At 45.8% G+C, this 18,807-nt stretch overlaps 1 protein-coding gene across 1 annotated transcript; it reads left to right on the top strand.

Annotated features, from left to right (window-relative positions):
- The first annotated feature begins 11,005 nt into the window (after window positions 1-11,005).
- Window positions 11,006-18,610, top strand: LOC109759048 (protein RAE1). The gene is made up of 12 exons (XM_020317893.4): window positions 11,006-11,243; window positions 12,129-12,207; window positions 12,310-12,396; window positions 12,481-12,546; window positions 12,653-12,846; window positions 14,045-14,186; window positions 14,323-14,403; window positions 16,152-16,280; window positions 16,970-17,047; window positions 17,620-17,691; window positions 17,947-18,027; window positions 18,168-18,610. The coding sequence occupies exons 2-12, from the start codon at window positions 12,154-12,156 to the stop codon at window positions 18,213-18,215; spliced, it is 1,032 nt and encodes a 343-aa protein (XP_020173482.1). The 5' UTR covers window positions 11,006-11,243; window positions 12,129-12,153; the 3' UTR covers window positions 18,216-18,610.
- Window positions 18,611-18,807: the final 197 nt, after the last annotated feature.

Below are 18,807 nucleotides of genomic sequence, written 5' to 3'. Positions count from 1 at the left end.
TATTCCGCATTTGTTCAAGCCTCAACCGTAATTATTTTAAAGCGCCTATTCACCCCCCCCCTCTAGGCGACATCCTCGATCTTCCAGAGGTGATACCAACGAAGGGGGGAAACATCCGGGAAAGTATCCCCGGTGTTTCGCGTTTTCGGACAAATGAACCGGAAGGGGAAAGTTGCGTGTTCGCTATGCTAGAGATGTGTGGCGGACGAACAGGCTACGTATCCGGATTCGTCTCGTCGTTCTGAGCAACTTTCATGTACAAAGTATTTTCGTCCGAGTTATGTATTATTTTATATCAATTTTTAAAGTTTTACTTCATTTTCTAATTTTTCTGGTTTTAATTTTAATTCGAAATTAGAAGTATAAAATGCTACGGGTACCCAGAGTTGTACCCAACAGAATATATGTGTGGCTGGCAGGTGGGGGCAAGGGGGGTCCAGTCAGCATTTGACCAGTCAACTGTTGACTGGTCAACAGGGTCAAACAGGACCCACCTGTCATTGACTGGGTCAACCCAGTCAACAGTTTGACTGGTCAAACTGGATAGGGGACCCACATGTCATTGACTGACAACTAATTAGCCCAGTTAATTAGTTTAACTAACAGATTAATTCGGTTAAGTTAATTAATTTAGTTAATTGTTTAATTAATTAATTAATATTTTTATTTATTATTATTTTTTATAATTCTTTTTTTAAATAAACATTCTGGGGGCTGGGCCCCACGTGTCATTTGCCCAGGGGGCCGATGCGGGTTAGCGGGCGCTGGGTGCGGGCGTAGCCCGAACGGGCGCGTGCCCGAGAGGGCGCGCGCGGGGCATGCACGACGCACGCCGGCGGCGGGGCGCGGGCGACTGGACCCGGGCGCCGGCCAGCAGTGGTGGATGGCGGCGACAGTCGCGGGCGGCGAAGGTGGCCGCAGGAGGCCAGCGGCAGGGTTGGGGCGCGGTCCGGCAAAGCTGGAGGTGGCCTGGACGAGGCCGGAGAAGGCGGTGCCGGCGCGGGGTTTGCGAGGGGACCATGGGCGCGTCGACTGAAGGCGCACGGGGCCGCAGTAGCAGGTGCGGCGGCCGGAGCCGCGCCATGCGGAGGGCGCAGCCGGCAGCGATGCTGGGTGCGGGCAGACGTGTCGTTGCGAGTAGGGGAGTAGGTGCGCGCGGGTGCGCGGCAAGGGGGCAGGCGGAGCGCGTAGCAGGGGCGAGCGAGGTGCGGGACATGCACGTGCGGTGCGAACGGCGTTGACAGCAAAGCCAGGCTGGCGCGCGGGTAATGAGCGGGTGCGTGCGTGCTCACCGAGCACGAGCACCGGGCGGCGCGTGCACGACTGTGGGACGGCGCGAGGAGCAGAGGGGAAGAGAGGCCAGGGGCCTCACCGCGGATCCGTAGGGTCAAGGGCAGCGGGGCTCGGGAAGGAGTCGGGGAAGCGAGATCCGGCGACGAGGCGGCAACTCGACGGCGAGGTAGCTCCAGGAGGCGTCAGGCGATGGCGGTAGGCAACGGTTCCACGGCGTGGGCATGCCGGCGAGGTGGGGCTCCGGCGCGGCAAGGGGTCGGGCGCGGGGTGCTTGGCGACGCTAGAGAATGAGAGCGGGTGGGGGTCTCGGTCAGGAGGAGTGGGGGTCGTGCGGGAGGAGTGGGGGGTCGCGCGCGGCGACGGGGATGATCCCGATCCCGATCTGGATTGATGGGGGAAGTGAGGGGGTGGTTGCCCTAGGGTTCGATCGGGGTGGGGGATAAGGGAGGGCAGCCTGGGCCAGGTGGACTAGCCAGATGGGGAGTGGCCAGCTGGGCCAAGGCCCATCAGGGAGGGTTTTCTCCTTTTCTTTTGTTTTTGTTTTTTTGTTTTTATTTAATCTACTTTTTCTATTATACTTTCGTTTCCTATTATTTTAGTTTTAGTAAAATATACACGTAGCATCTAAATTAGTATTTCAACTTAGTCCGTTGTCACAAAAAGTCTAGTCCTCAAATAATTTAGTTTGACATTTTATTAATTACAAAAGGTATTTAAATAATTGTTTTTACTGCTGTTTTATTCATCTTATAGTATTTAAACATTTTATAAAGGTGTGGTTTCTCCACCATAATTACCTATGCAATATTTGGTTCACTCCGAACATTTTAGTTTTAATACTTGAAATTTTTTATTGTTTGCTTGATTTTGAATTTGAATTTGAATCGGTATCGAGCTAACGCGAGATTAGCAACAGTAATCGAAGTGACGTGGCATCATTAGCAGAGAATTACTGTATTTTAATTATCCGGGCGTCACAATTCTCCTTTACTACAAGAAATCTCGTCCCGAGATTTAAGAGGTGGAATGAGGGGGAAAGTTCTGATTACGAAATTCTAACGGATCTTCTCGGTCTTGGTTGCTCTTCTAAAAGAGTTTACTCCATGATGTTTATCCCTCCATTTCTCTACTTCTGTGCGTCGGGACGAAGTTGTCATCCTTTCTTCGGGAACTCCATCGTACTTACGTAAAAGGATAAGGGGTAACTCGAAAGAACGGAACTCTGCACGGTTGCTTATCCGGTAGATAACATTAGGGAAGGTGGCGAAAAGTAACTCTCGAATTGAAACTTAAGAAATTATTGAGAGCAAAGTAAGAAGGTGCAAAGTAGAAGTTTCAAGCGCATAGGCAATCGTTCGTTGCCTGATACGAAATGTGAAAGGGGTTCAGAGCAATGGGAATAAGTATTGCGTCTGATACCAGAATAGATCACTAGGCAGGTGGCCCGTGAACTACATACGAAGTCAAGCTCTAGGAATAACTTTGGCAACAGGGTGTACAGGAGAGTCAGGTTTTGATCCTGTGGAACTGTGGGTTATGGGCCCACCATGTGGGTTAAAAGTAGGAAGGGGGATGACGTCTTGCATGATCATGTAACCAAGGCATGTCAGAGGATAGACTATCGATTATGTCGGCAACAACCATTGGTACCAAGGGCGAGGGACGAAGAGAATCATTTTGCTGCTCGTTGAACGAGGCGGACCAATAGGCAAAGTTCTCGTCCATCGGTGGTTACCGGAATGCTATAAACAAAAGCAACAGGATCTTACTAACACGGTCGTACACCAAGGTGTTTACATAAGCAGAAGAATATTAATGCTTAGATCATATAGATCACCAGAAAGGTTAAATAAAACAATGGAAAGGAAAAAGTGATCTTCATATTAAACCTTTTAGGTAAGAGAAGTGAAATTTCATGACATTACCCATACAAAGGTGTTTGGATAATTGATAAGGAAAATTTAGCATTGTGCTTCAAATGTTTTTATTGAAAATCGAAGTACCACAGACATGCTTCGAGATAGCATTGACATGGTCTTCAAGCAAGGTCAGACCTTGGATACTCAAAGGATTCACCAGGAGCAACTTATAGAATAAATCTTACAATTTCCTCATGGAAGAATGGCTAACCTTGCTAAAAAAGGAAACTATAACAATAGGTCCTCCGGCCAGGTGTGCTAGGAATGACATCACCTTACCGGGTCATATAAAGACCAATGTTATAAGTCTTTGGAAATATGTTCCAACCATCATATATGACCGAGATTCTGATCTGATTGGTGTCAGGATACCTCAGACTCAGGATGCCTGATAAGAAAAAGGTGCAACACAAATTGATGAGATGGCATTGCAAGATTATCGGGAAATTAACTATGGAAGCGAGTTCCGAAAGAGTTCATCATTAAACCAAGGAGGGGATGAGGAGGTGGCTGAGGGACTCAGCGTCAATCCATCGAGAATTTTGACAAGATGGATTTCAACAATTATGTGAACAAGGAGATAACATTAGTCGGATCAAATGATATAATGATGTATGCTCGATGAAAACACACACAATTAAACATTGGTTGAAAGTTGTGCCCGAAATATGGGCAGAGGTAGCATGATCAACGTTAGAATGGTGATTTGATAACCAATGGTCTAGGAATGAAATATCGACCATTAACTTCAAAGCAATAGGGTTGCTAGAACTTTTGAAGTGGTGCATCATAGTTCAATTATCGTTTTCCGGTTAGAAACAACACGGGGACCAAGGGATGAACAGATATGGCAAGAAGTATCACCTGTATCAAGAATTCATAAGAGGTGGTGAAATTCTAACAACTTTCTTGACATAAGGAATGGTAATACTCCAAGGTAGAACATAACATAAGCTAGATAGCAAGGAGCTCCATAACATGATCAAGTTTGTGTCGGAGGGGAGGCAATAATGTTGTCGATGATAACACAGATGATCAAGGGGCAAGGGTGGTATTTCTCATCAAGAATTCAATAGTTATCTTGGAAGAGCTCAGACTTTTGATGATGATCATGACACATTTGTCGAGAGATTTCAAGATGTAATCTATCGGTGATGACATCGAGTCAGATGAATGGTGAAGCGAAAGGTTATTGGAACCAAGGGTATGACACAAACTCCAAACCAAGTTTGTTGTTCAAGGCGAAATGACATGATGAGGAAGATCGACGTAAGCTTAGCTCATCGTCGAAAATTGTGCTCCGGGAAGAAGGACCAGGTAGCACAGTTAAAATTTAGCACAATAATGATATAGCCGATCAGGCTAGGAATGACTTGAAGGATTATTAAACTCATAAGCAACGAAGATTACTTAGAGTTATCGAACCAGAGTGCGGAATCGGTTCACTTACCGGTGTTCTTGAGCGACTAATAACTCATAACCCATGAAAAATTGGAATTAGTGAGAAATAATAGCTGATGAAGACTCATAAGATACAACACATTTCTTAGATATTCTCGAGATACCAGAGGGTAATACTCGACGGTAGATCAAAGTAGAGGTTGGACTGGGGTATTGACTTGCAAAAGACAAGTGCTTTAACTTGTACGAGAAATGGGATCAAAGAGCAAATATGGTCGGAACCACGATTGCATAGGATCAATTCACAGATACCAGATGATATTATATCAACGAAATAGTTATTATTACAAGAAGCTTCTATGGTAGGATCTACATCGTGTCCATGGGCATGAACACAAAGTTCAAGGTCGACTCCCACTTCTTCAATGTATAACCTTCCATTCACCTCTCACTTTTGAAGAAGTTGTAGTATTGAAATTTTATCTAGCAAAATACCATAAGAGTATGACTCGCGAAAACTTTCGAGTTCACACATATTAAGGAAGGCATAGGTTCAACCCGTCAGGGTATCGTGGAAACATATACCACAAGCTTCAATAGTAAATACCACCAGCTCGAAAACAGAGCATGGTTGAGAAAGCAGAGGATACAATTTACCAAAGGCTTTATATATCCGTGGAAAGGCTCACAAGGTTATTTGAATATGGAGGACACTGCCGGATAATAATCCAACAAGAGGTCTGGTGGTCTACAACGGAGCTGATGTGAGTATCGGTACTCTATCAAAGGAAGAAGGAATGCAAGTGCATCGGATTATAGAAACAACTGAATAACTCAAAGCTCAAATGCAAAGGAATTATGAAATCCAAGACAAGGGATCAGAAGCAATGCTCTGATTAGGGATGGATAAGTTGAATAGCCTTAGGGGTACAATCGACAGCAATTTGATTGGTCGAGAACCAGCTCCTGTTCAAAATGACGTCTGAGCTGGAAGGATGAATTCTAGGATCTGATTGAGGATTGCTGGCATTCGCAACATATTGAATCAACGGACTCAAGATGATAGTGACAAAGGATGCCAATAAGATTACCAGACTTATGGGATTATCCATAATGCAAGCAAGCAAAAATTTCAAGAGCAATAAGCTACTGAGGATTTTCCGTAGGTTGAATAGTATTTCGAAGACCTTTCTGAAACACATGAACAACTAGGAATGAGCGGATACTCGGTAAGTGTGAGGAATTATTTGCAGGTGTATTCATGAGGAAAAGGAGCTGCAAGGCAGCAGACACAAAGGATCCTCAGAATATCCGAAGTATTTCAGGGTATCTTGTAATCACAAGATCAAATTGGAAATGAAGTTATGGACGACAAGTGTATGTAGCTTTCCATAAGGATTTATCGGTGGTATGGAATTGCAACGGCGAAGGGCACAAGGGTCTCGGGGAAACATCGGAGAGTATCTTTAAAATTTTCTGGTGCAGCAACTAATCATCTGGAGTAAGGGGCTCTCTGGGAGGAAGTAGTTACGAGAACCTAGACTCAGAGTTAGTAAAAATCATTTAACCCGAATAGAAAAGAGATCAGAGTCCCAAAGTATAGACGAGGAGTAAAAGATGCGAATACCACCCAATGCCGACGTGGGCTCGTAAGCCACACAGCCATGTTAGTAAAAGTTTTGCAATGACTAGACTCGACTTCGGCCGAGGAGTTGAAAAGGGGGATTCCTACAGGCAGTCGGCTCTGATACCAACTTGTGACGCTCCCGATTCAATCGTACACTAATCATACACGCAAACGTGTACGATCAAGATCAGGGACTCACGGGAAGATATCACAACACAACTCTAAAAAAAATAAGTCATACAAGCATCATAATACAAGCCAGGGGCCTCGAGGGCTCGAATACAAGTGCTCGATCATAGATGAGTCAGCGAAAACAACAATATCTGAGTACAGACATAAGTTAAACAAGTTGCCATAAGATGGCTAGCACAAACTGGGATTTAGATCGAAAGAGGCGCAGGCCTCCTGCCTGGGATCCTCCTAAACTACCCCTGGTCATCGTCAGCGGCCTGCACGTAGTAGTAGGCACCTCCGGTGTAGTAGGAGTCGTCGTCGACGGTGGCGTCTGGCTCCTGGGCTCCAGCATCTGGTTGCGACAACCAGGTAGAATGGAAAGGGGGAAAAGAGGGAGAAAAGCAACCGTGAGTACTCATCCAAAGTACTCGCAAGCAAGGATCTACACTACATATGCATGGGTATTTGTGTAAAGGGGCAATATCGGTGGACTGAACTGCAGAATGCCAGAATAAGAGGGGGATAGCTAGTCCTGTCGAAGACTACGCTTCTGGCAGCCTCCATCTTGCAGCATGTAGAAGAGAGTAGATGGTAAGTTCACCAAGTATCATCGCATAGCATAATCCTACCCGACGATCCTCTCCTCGTCGACCTGTGAGAGAGCGATCACCGGGTTGTATCTGGCACTTTTGGAAGGGTGTGTTTTATTAAGTATCAGGTTCTAGTTGTCATAAGGTCAAGGTACAACTCCGGGTCGTCCTTTTACCGAGGGACACGACTATTCGAATAGATAAACTTCCCTGCAGGGGTGCACCACATTACCCAACACGCTCGATCCCTTTGGCCGGACACACTTTCCTAGGTCATGCCCGGCCTCGGAAGATCAACACGTCGCAGCCCCACCTAGGCACAACAGGGAGGTCAGCACACCGGTCTAAATCCTATGCGCGTAGGGGTCTGGGCCCATCGCCCATTGCACACCTGCACGTTGCGTACGCGGCCGGTAAGCAGACCTAGCCTCCCTAATACAACAGCAGGCGTTCCAGTCCAATCTGGCGCGCGCCGCTCAGTCGCTGACGTCAAGAAGGCTTCGGCTGATACCCCACGACGTCGAGTGCCCATAACTGTTCCCACGTAGTTGGTTAGTGCGTATAGGCCAGTGTCCAGACTCAGATCAAATACCAAGATCTCGTTAAGCGTGTTAATTGAAGTATCCGCGAACGCCGACCAGGGCCAGGCCCACCTCTCTCCTAGGTGGTCTCACCCTGCCCTGTCGCTCCGCCACAAAGTAACAGTCGGGGGCCGTCGGGAACCCAGGCCCACCTCTACCGGGATGGAGCCACCTGCCCCTTCAGCCCCCATCTTCGAACAGTATCATAAGTAATGTAACAGTATAAAGTATATAGCATATGCCCGTGATCACCTCCCGAAGTGATCACGGCCCAGTAGTATAGCATGGCAGACGGACAAGAGTGTAGGGCCACTGATGGAACACTAGCATCCTATACTAAGCATTAGGATAGCAGGTAAAGGTATCAACAATTGTAGCAACAATGACAGGCTATGCAGCAGAATAGGATTAACCGAAAGCAGCAACATGCTACACTACTCTAATGCAAGCAGTAGAGAGAAGAAATAAGCGGTATCTGGTGATCAAGGGGGGGCTTGCCTGGAAGCTCAGCCGAGGAGGAGGGGTCGTTAACACCGTAGTCGTATTGGGTAGCAGCGGCGTCGGTCTCGGTGTCTAGCGAGAGAAGAGGGGGAAGAAACAATAAATATAATGCAAACATATGCATGCCGATGCATGACATGACAACGAGCGGTGCTAGGTGTGCCCTAACGCAGTAGGAGGTGATACCAGCGAAGGGGGAAAACATCCGGGAAAGTATCCCCGGTGTTTCGCGTTTTCGGACAGATGGACCGGAGGGGGAAAGCTGCGTGTTCGCTATGCTAGAGATGTGTGGCGGACGAACGGGCTACGAATCCGGATTCGTCTCGTCGTTCTGAGCAAACTTTCATGTACAAAGTATTTTCATCCGAGTTATGATTATTTTATATCAATTTTAAAGTTTTAATTCATTTTCTATTTTTTCTGGTTTTAATTTTAATTCAAAATTAGAAGTATAAAATGCTACGGGTACCCAGAGTTGTACCCAACAGAATATATGTGTGGCTTGCAGGTGGGAGCAAGGTGGGTCCAATCAGCATTTGACCAGTCAACTGTTGACTGGTCAACAGGGTCAAATAGGACCCACCTGTCATGGACTGGGTCAACCCAGTCAATAGTTTGACTGGTCAAACTTGACAGGGGACCCACATGTCATTGACTGACAACTAATTAGCCCAGTTAATTAGTTTAACTAATAGATTAATTAGGTTAAGTTAATTAATTTAGTTAATTGTTTAATTAATTAATTAATATTTTTATTTATTATTATTTTTATAATTCTTTTTTAATAAACGTTCTGGGGGCTGGGCCCCACGTGTCATTTGCCCAGGGGGCCGATGCGGGTTAGCGGGCGCTGGGTGCGGGCGTAGCCCGAACGGGCGCGTGCCCGAGAGGGCGCGTGCCCGAGAGGGCGCGTGCGGGGCGTGCACGACGCACGCCGGCGCCGGCGGCGGGGTGCGGGCGACTAGACCCGGGCGCCGGCCAGCAGCGGTGGACGGCGGCGGCAGTCGCGGGCGGCGGTGGTGGCCGCACGAGGCCAACGGCAGGGTTGGGGCGCAGTCCGGCGGAGGTGGAGGTGGCCTGGACGAGGCCGGAGAAGGCGGCGCGGGCGCGGGATGCGCGAGGGGACCATGGGCGCGTCGACTGAAGGCGCACGGGGCCGCAGTAGCAGGTGCGGCGGCCGGAGCCGCGCCATGCGAAGGGCGCAGCCGGCAGCGGCGCTGGGCGCGGGAAGACGTGCCGTTGCGAGTAGGGGAGGAGGTGCGTGCGGGTGCGCGGCAAGGGGGCAGGCGGAGCGCGCAGCAGGGGCGAGCGAGGTGCGGGACGCGCACGTGCGGTGCGAACGGCGTTGACAGCGAAGCGAGGCTGGCGCGCGGGTAACGAGCGGGTGCGCGCGTGCTCACCGAGCACGAGCACCGGGCGGCGCGTGCACGACTGCGGGACGGCGCGAGGAGCAGAGGGGAAGAGAGGCCGGGGGCCTCACCGCGGATCCGTAGGGTCAAGGGCAGCGGGGCTCGGGGAGGAGTCGGGGAAGCGAGATCCAGCGACGAGGCGGCAACTCGACGGCGAGGTAGCTCCAGGCGGCGTCGGGCGATGGCGGTAGGCAACGGTTTCTCGGCGTGGGCACGCCGGCGAGGTGGGGCTCCGGCGCGGCAAGGGGTCGGGCGCGGGGTGCTTGGCGACGCTAGAGAACAAGAGCGGGTGGGGGTCTCGGTCAGGAGGAGTGGGGGTCGTGCGGGAGGAGTGGGGGGTCGCGCGCGGCGACGGGGATGATCCCGATCCCGATCTGGATCGATGGGGGAAGTGAGGGGTGGTTGCCCTAGGGTTCGATCGGGGTAGGGGATAAGGGGGGGGGCAGCCAGGTCCAGGTGGACTTGCCTGACGGGGAGTGGCCAGCTAGGCCAAGGCCCATCAGGGAGGGTTTTCTCCTTTTCTTTTGTTTTTGTTTTTTTGTTTTTATTTAATCTACTTTTTCTGTTATACTTTCGTTTCCTATTATTTTAGTTTTAGTAAAATATACACGTAGCACTAAATTAGTATTTCAACTTAGTCCGTAGTCAAAAAAAGTCTAGTCCTCAAATAATTTAGTTTGACATTTTATTAATTACAAAAGGTATTTAAATAATTGTTTTTACTGCTGTTTTATTCATCTTATAGTATTTAAACATTTTATAAAGGTGTGTTTTCTCCACCATAATTACCTATGCAATATTTGGTTCACTCCGAACATTTTAGTTTTAATACTTGAAAACTTTTATTGTTTGCTTGATTTCGAATTTGAATTTGAATCGGTTTCGAGCTAACGCGAGATTAGCAACAGTAATCGAAGTGACGTGGCATCATTAGCAGAGAATTACTGTAGCTTAATTATCCGGGCGTCACACTAATCCTATGATATGCCTATCCTACGAACCAAAGAAGCCCTAAAAGTTGAACGGACGGCTCTCGTATCATTGTCCGCGGACGCATTCATGGATGGGTACCGTGTCCATTGTAAGGGTCCACGGTGAAGACCCCCTTAGGTTAGGTGCTAAGCGCTACCCCCGTCTCAAAATATAAGACATTTTTATATACGCTAACAATAGTAGTAGGGGCCACTCTGATAAAAATGTACTAGTAGTAAGAGATAGAGAAGGGGGAATAGGCCGTTCTGTACGAGAAATAATATAGGATTTTGATATTTTTCGAAAATAATACGGCCTCGTCTTCCTGGAGGACGACTGGACCTAATCGTTCTCCAGAAAGATGATTAGCTCCAGTCGTCCTCCAGAAAAATGATTAGCTCCAGTCGTCCTCTAGAAAGATTAATCATCTTCCTGAAGGACGATTAGGTCCAGACTTTTTTTAAAACCACATGAAACATGTGGTAAGCAATCCAAACAATAAAAAAAAAGGCATTTCTTTGAAAGGACTGAGCCGGTTCCGCTGCCACATGACTGACATCCACCACCCGGCGTGCGTCCAACGCGACGCGCTACACCAGCCCTTCCCCCCAGCGGCAGTCCAGCGGTCCAGCGGCAGCGACCGTCTCCGCCTCCTCCTCCCCCCAGACGCCACTTCGAGAATCCTCCACCCTCCCCTCCCTCGGCGCCACTTCGCAGTCCCCACTCGCAGCCGCGCCGTCCCCAGCAGCCGCCGCCGACCGCTCCCCGTCCGGCAGGTAAGCCCTCCTCGCCGCTCCGCTCCGCTCGCGCCGTCTCCTAGCTAGCTAGGGTTCCCGGCACCGATTCGGCGGCGCGCGCTCGCTCGCTCCGGCGCAATGCTCGCGGCCGCGGACGGGCCCGCCGCGCCGCTGCTTCGGGGGAAGCTCTGATCCGGTGGCCGGCGCTGCTCGCTCGCCGTCTCCGGAGCAAATCGGCCGCATCGAGCGGCCAGTGCGAGCTTAGGATAGTTCGACTATTATCCCCCCCGTTGGTCAGACCGAGGGCTACCTCCTAGTGATTCCCCTGCCGTGGAGGGGATTGAGTGGTCGGGGTGTAGGCGTTTGCAGGTGGAGTGAGTGTTCCCTTCCAGGTTCCGTGCCCACCAGCTCGTATTATCACTCGGATCCGGGCGTTCGGCACATTAACGTTTACCGAATTTTGGACCTGCATTATTGCGGCGCGCGCCAGGGGGATGGCGTTTATGCTGGCTTTGGCGCGGTCATTTTGTGCGTTCGTGCAAACTTTTGGGGCTGCCTTCTAGTCATCTCACTGTCGGGTGGTGGGAATTGAGTGGTCGGTTTGTAGGCATTTATAGTGTAGCGATCCAGGGTTTTATTACCAGACATTTAGCCGGATTTTGGACCTGCGCTATTGCGCCACGTACCTGGGGCTGGCGTTTATGCTGGTTTTGGCGTGGTGCTTTTGTGGTACAAACTTCAACGATGACTTCCCTAATGTTGAACACTGGTTCTGGTATCGTGGAATGACGAAATCGTTCGGTTTTCGTAGATTGAGCTACTTTAAGTTGTTATTTAAGCTCTCGTGTGCGCGTGGGAGACTCCACGCGCTGATTTCTCTTACCTGCTTCTCATGGTCACTGGACTGTGATATTTCTTTTCCAGATTTTGAAGGTTCAAAGAAGGAGAGATGGCAACTCTAACCAGCCTTGCCTCAAACCCGAATCCAAACAAGTCATTCGAGGTGTGATACTTTTTGTGGCCATGTCTGTCCTGCTTTTATTTTTTGCGTCTTGTCATTCTGCAAATGCTACATGTTCTCTGCAACGGTTGCTTTCAAGTGCAGGTCCTGCCTAATCCTGGTGACTCGCTCTCAAGCCTCAGTTTTAGCCCGAAAAGTAATCTTCTGGTGGCAACTTCCTGGGATAACCAGGTAATTTTGTTTCTGCTGTAATTTTCAGTGAGCTTTCATTATTGTGATGTATCTTACTAGGCGTGTCTTTTGAGTTTTGTGCAGGTGAGGTGTTGGGAGATAGGTAATGGTAACAGTCAGCCAAAGGCATCCATATCACATGATCAGCCAGTACGATCTCAAACATATTTCTCCTGAAAGTACTTTCATCTTCCACATTAGAGTGGTTCCTTACCTGTTCACTTGGTATGACAATTGATTTGTTTCCTTCCATCAGGTGCTCTGCTCAGCCTGGAAAGATGATGGGACTACTGTCTTCTCTGGAGGGTGTGATAAACAGGTCAAAATGTGGCCTCTGCTATCTGGTGGGCAGGCTCAGACGGTTGCAATGCATGATGCACCTGTCAAGGAGGTCGCATGGATTTCTCAGATGAATCTTCTTGTCTCAGGAAGCTGGGACAAGACACTGAGGTGCAAGAACAATATCCCTCTCCACCCTCAGTATTCTTTTTACATGGAAATTGAGCGCATATCACCAATGTCTGATCCTAATTTGTTATTTATGGCTGTTTTGCGTTATGGAATTCGTGTTGTTTGTGGTATCTTTTCTGTACTTCATGTGTTTTGCATTAATGTTCAGACTTTGGCTAATTTTAATGGTGATTTCATGCAATTTATGAAGAAACTGCAAATGGAGTTTCACAAGCCCTAACTAAATATTGTAGAAGGTCTATCTCATCCAGTTTATATTTCCACTCATTTTGTATGCCTTCTTTGATCCTGAAGAGTTTCTACTACTTGTTGAATCATACTGCCCTATTATTATCAAAGGTTGTGCACTTTCTGGGTATCATCTGTACTATTTATGGCTGCAGTGAATTTTTCTTTGGCAGAAGTTTTTATAGAAGTAACTATTGATTCAGACAGTTACTATATTAAATTTACATCATGTGATTAGTGTTAGAAATGTTCGTTTCGAGTTTTAGCATCATCTTTATGAAGATTATTTAGGAAACATCAAGTTAGGTTCTGGCTGTCAGTTTAAACATGAGCACAGATTGAGCATAGGCGATAATCATGGTAGGTAGTAGGCTAGGGACCGGGATCCTTGTGGGACCTGCCGACATACCCGTTATAGCAGAAGGGGTGCAAGGGACAGGGCACTGGAATTAAGGCAGGCAGAAACAGAGAAATAAACACTGGGGATTAGACTTCGTAGCCAATTCATAAAAAATGTGGTTGCATCATTTTGTAGAGGTTGGCCTTAACATATGACTAAGAAACAAAAACAAACCAAGACTCTTCCCTAAACTGAATGCTGCAAATACCAAGACACCATATAGGGCACGGGCTCAGGCTGAAGTCATCTAGGTCTCAGACATGCCAAAACAGAGTGGGACAAGGACAAGCTGAAACTGACTAGTACTAGGTTTCCCGGGGCAACTCCCGTTGAGCTGGAGGTCTGGATGCGTGCCTTCTCTGATACATGGATCTCATGTGGCACTTCTGTTGGGTATTTGTGTTGTCTGCTTATTTTCCTGTGTCTGTACCATGCTGAGACTAATACATTTGGGTTGTGCTTTGATCTTGTTCTCATTACAACTTTTAGCTCTGATCCTTATGACTTGTTTCTAGTCCGCTGTCAATGCTGACCATCATACTATTGTAGGTATTGGGACACAAGACAACCAAATCCTGCCCATGTTCAGCAACTTCCTGATCGTTGCTACGCACTTGCTGTGAATTATCCCCTTATGATTGTGGGAACAGCTGATCGCAATATTGTGATCTTCAACTTGCAGAATCCTCAGGTAATTTTGCTTCCTAACTGACTATGCATGTGCTCTTTTTATTTTCAGTTCTTTTGGTGGTGGTGCTCATGCTTTTACTGTCATGGACTTATATTTTGAACTGACTGACTTAATTTCATCTCTGGTGTGATATTAGACTGAGTTTAAGCGTATTCAATCACCTCTGAAATACCAGACACGGTGCGTTGCTGCCTTTCCAGATCAACAAGGATTCCTGGTAATGCCATATTTTCTTGTGTCTTTTACTCTAAGCATACTTCCGTTGTTCGAATACATAACTGATTGTTACTATGCTTGAAGTTTAATCACATGTTCTTCTCTACCTATCCCATCATAATTACTCCCTGCTTTCTGCGGTTTATAGGGCTTATATCAATTTTTTCCCCATTTTATAAGTCTCAATTTTATTGCTCCCATTCACATGTTCAGATTTCAAGGTGCATTAAATCGTTGCATGGAAGGGAAAAGATAAAACCCACCAATGCATGTAAAAAGTTCTTGTTCATTTATTGGTAATGCATGCATGCATTGCAATTAATACATTGGTAAACACAATTTCTTGAGGAAGACGAGCCCCATAATTGAGTACTTCTGCAAACTACAAATATTATTCCACCACTCACCATCTACCTTGGTTGGTGAGATTTTTAAATTGAGCCCTATAAACCAGAAGGGAGGGAGTATTTATGTTGCCCAATAATGTTACTTTTATCTAGTAGCATGAGTTTTCAACCTTAAACATTGGTCGATATGTTACAACCTTACTTGAATTAGCTTTAGGCGTTGGCCTGCCATCATTTGCTGTGTAAGAGCATCCACAGTGTGACGTTTTTCTGCCTCCAAGGCAGCCTGTAAGGCCATAGAGGCAGGCACCATACACTCTGAGAATAGCCTCTAAGCTAAATTTGCTTAGCGTCGACGCTATGCTTGGAGGCTGCCTCCAATTATTTCCATGAAATAAAATAATTTGCTGGCCCTACATGTCATAGAAGGAGACTATGCATCTCATGTCAAGAGGATGAGAAGGAGCCCCTTGGGGAATCAATGTATTATTCCTCGTGGGGACACCTTAGAGGCAGAGAACATTTGCTATACACTACGGAATTTTGAGCTGACTCTAACAGCCAGACGTGGGTCCCAGCTTGGAGGCAAGCCAGCCTCTAAGCATTTTGGGTGCCCTAATGGGTGTTGTTCCTTCACTGATCTGCATTCAAACTTCCTACCCCTCTATTCGGATAAATAAGGCATATATTGATTGTGAAATCAAACATCACTGACTATAAATCCTATAATATGTGATTTAGTGACACAAAATTGATAGCATTGGATTCGTTTTCAGAAGTACTTTGTTATGATTTTGATAAAATATGATAGAAGAAATTTATGGCCAAAGATTGAACCCGAGCAGTCAAAATATGCCTTGTATATCTGGACGGAGGGTGTATTCTAGGAATGTTAATCCAATATAAATGTCACTAATTGGCATCTTTCTAGTTAGTCTCAAAAGCTGCATAAAAGAAGAGGATGCAGTTTACCTTAATGTTTTGACCAACTCCAATTGTGTTGCAAACAATTTCCTTCACCAAAACTGTAGAAACGGATCTTAGTCTATAGCAGTTAAAGCTAATCTGAACATGAAATTGTGCTGAACTACAAATAGTAAAAGCATTCAAGGCTTTAAGCAATTGTTTTTGAACTACAAATCTTTAGATATGTATGGTTCCGCATTTGCCTACTCTTCATCTGCTTGTGGGTGTTTTTATAATGGGTGGTGATTTCATCATGGGATTTGATCAATCAAATTTTGCTGTTGCACAATGATCTTTTTCTACATCAATGAACTGCCTATATTGGATAAAGCTGGTCGATAACTGGCAATAGTTCTTGTTTTATTTATTTTTCTTTACATATGACTTGGGTAAAAGGATTTTTTTACATGTGACTGACACCTGATTTTGTTTAAAGGTGGGTTCCATAGAAGGAAGAGTTGGTGTTCATCATATTGATGATTCACAGCAAAGCAAAAACTTCACATTCAAATGTCACAGGGAAGGAAATGATATTTTCTCTGTCAATTCGCTCAACTTTCACCCTGTAAGATCTCTATCTTGTTCTCTTTATCTGTGTGCCATTCTTCTACTCCCTCCGTCCCAAAATAAGTGTCTCAACTTTGTACTAACTTTAGTACAAAGTTCTAAAGTTAGTACAAAGTTGAGACACTTATTTTGGGACGGAGGGAGTATTTCATTAGTCCACTTTTGCTATTAGGAAAATGCTAATGGCGACTTCTGTTGAGCTTTAGTCTATATGTCTCCGTCATCATGATTTGTAAAATACTGAAAGCTCAGTTCGTTGTCTTCCACAAGATGTGTTGAGCTTTATTCGATACAGATACCTACCACACTTAAACTAATATAATAACCACTATGCTTGAAGGCATCCATATGTTTGTAAACTACTCCAAATTGATCAAGCAATATTTTGCACAAATAAAAATCCCAACAGATTAGCTTCAGTTTAATTGAGCAACTTGAAATCGTACCTATTTGTTTACAGACACATCGAAGAGAAGTGTTTCTGCTTCTTCTTTTGCTAACTTTGGCATCTTATTCATTGGCTTGGTATATGCTTGGGTGATGATACTTTACATCCGTTTAGTTGAGTGTTCTTATTGGCTATATATTTCACTGGAAAATGCAACTGACTGGTGATAATTGTGAAGTATGGAAATTCAGTTAGTGAAGTTACTTATGGGATTTCATGTTATCTACCACTTGGCACAGGTTCATCACACGTTTGCCACAGCTGGATCTGATGGTGCTTTCAACTTTTGGGATAAGGATAGCAAGCAGAGACTTAAGGTTTGTCTATTCCTGTTATTTTTCTTTCTGTTTTTTCCCTCTTTTTGGCCTATGTTTTCTTGATTGTATTCAATGATTTCAAGATGGCTTTACTTTGTTGTGAGCTGTGGACATTGATGGTCTGCATATAAATTCTTTGTGGATGCGCATGCATAGCGTGAAATCAACCCGAGCTCAAGATAATAAACTCACTATCATGGCCATGAGCAGAAAAAATATTAGTTCATAAATGTTATCACCAATTCTGATTTTGCCAGCCCTGTCATCCTGCCTTCTTTGGCGTTTAGTATGCACTTCTTTTTATTCTTGATAAAAGCATATTACATATTTATTACTCAACTGCATGGAACCTCTGCAGTAAGAGGCATCTGTGTAATTTGTGATCAGATAACCTTTTAGCTTGTAGACATAGCATACACAGTGTTGCATTTTGACAGTTGCTTACTTGCTTAGCATAGAGGGCTATCTGGGTATGCCCAAGTTTATTGCTTCAGTTCCCTCATTTATCATACACCTTCTGGTATGTTGCACGTAACATATCCTTACATTTGCCGTACACTGCTTCTATACAGGCTTTCAGTCGGTGTCCTCAACCCATTCCTTGCAGTAGCTTCAATAATGATGGCTCAATATTTGCTTATGGGGTAAGTCAAGTGATGCTTTGGAGTGTCTTGTTATCACCATGTTTTTGGACTGGGTCCAGTTTAGATATGTGACATGTTTGTCATTTTTCCTGCACCTTTGTTTAACATTCGGAAGAAATCAGCTCCTGATGTTTCAGCTCGACGAATAGTTCATGTTCCTTCTGAACTGCTATTTTAAAAATGCATTATGTGGTCATTGTGTTATCTAAATTCCAAGTTCTGAATGCAACCATAATTATCGTTGCTGGAGAGCAGGTCTGCTATGACTGGAGCCGTGGTGCTGAGAACCATAATCCTGCAAATGCAAAGACATCCATCTATCTCCACAGTCCCCAGGTAGTTTCCGAGTGCTGATATCGCCATCAAAAAAAAAATCTTCTATTTTTCGAGATCATCGATATCATTTGAGATCCATTCCTGTTTTTATATTGTTATTATGTTATCTTTTGGCACTCAACTTGCATCATTCTGAACAGGAAGCTGAGGTGAAAGGAAAGCCAAGAATCGCAACAGGGCGGAAGTGATGGTGGCATCCTGCCTGCCGTAAAGTCGATAGTTGTGCAAGAGATGATGTATATTCAAGGGCCTTGTTTCACTCGGGCCTTTCCTTGACGTGTCCTCTGGATGTTCTTGGTTCGGCCACCTGTTAGATGAAAAGCCTACTCCCAGCAACCAGTGATAGGTTACTTAGCCGTAGGTCGTAGCACATAGCTGTTCCTGTAATGCATAGTTGCCCGAAGGAATGGTTTTCCCGTGTTCTTCTGTTGTGATATAGTCAGGTCAGTGCGTAGTCTTTCAAAAGGAAGGAGTCATCAGCGTCTTTGTAAGTGGTATAGATCTTCGGACATATGGGCATGGCATTTGGTGGAGTTATTCCGACACCATATATATATATATACATATAGCAACTGGTAAGTTATCAGCAGCCTGCGCCAATTGAAAAAGATGTCTAGTTTCGGTTTCAGCGAATGCACAACCAGATTTATTGGGAGGATTTAGGGTTTGAATCTTATTTACAATGTATAAACATCACACTGAGCTACATATGTATGGCATGGTCTCTTAGAAATGAACCATAGTTCTGTAGCATCTCTGCATCTTGGAGAACCCAATGAC

The sequence above is a fragment of the Aegilops tauschii genome, chromosome 1 (assembly GCF_002575655.3).
Source record: "Aegilops tauschii subsp. strangulata cultivar AL8/78 chromosome 1, Aet v6.0, whole genome shotgun sequence".
Classification (NCBI taxonomy): Eukaryota; Viridiplantae; Streptophyta; class Magnoliopsida; order Poales; family Poaceae; genus Aegilops; species Aegilops tauschii.
The sequence above is the reverse complement of the archived record's forward strand: the minus strand, read 5'-3'. Positions and strand labels throughout refer to the sequence as shown.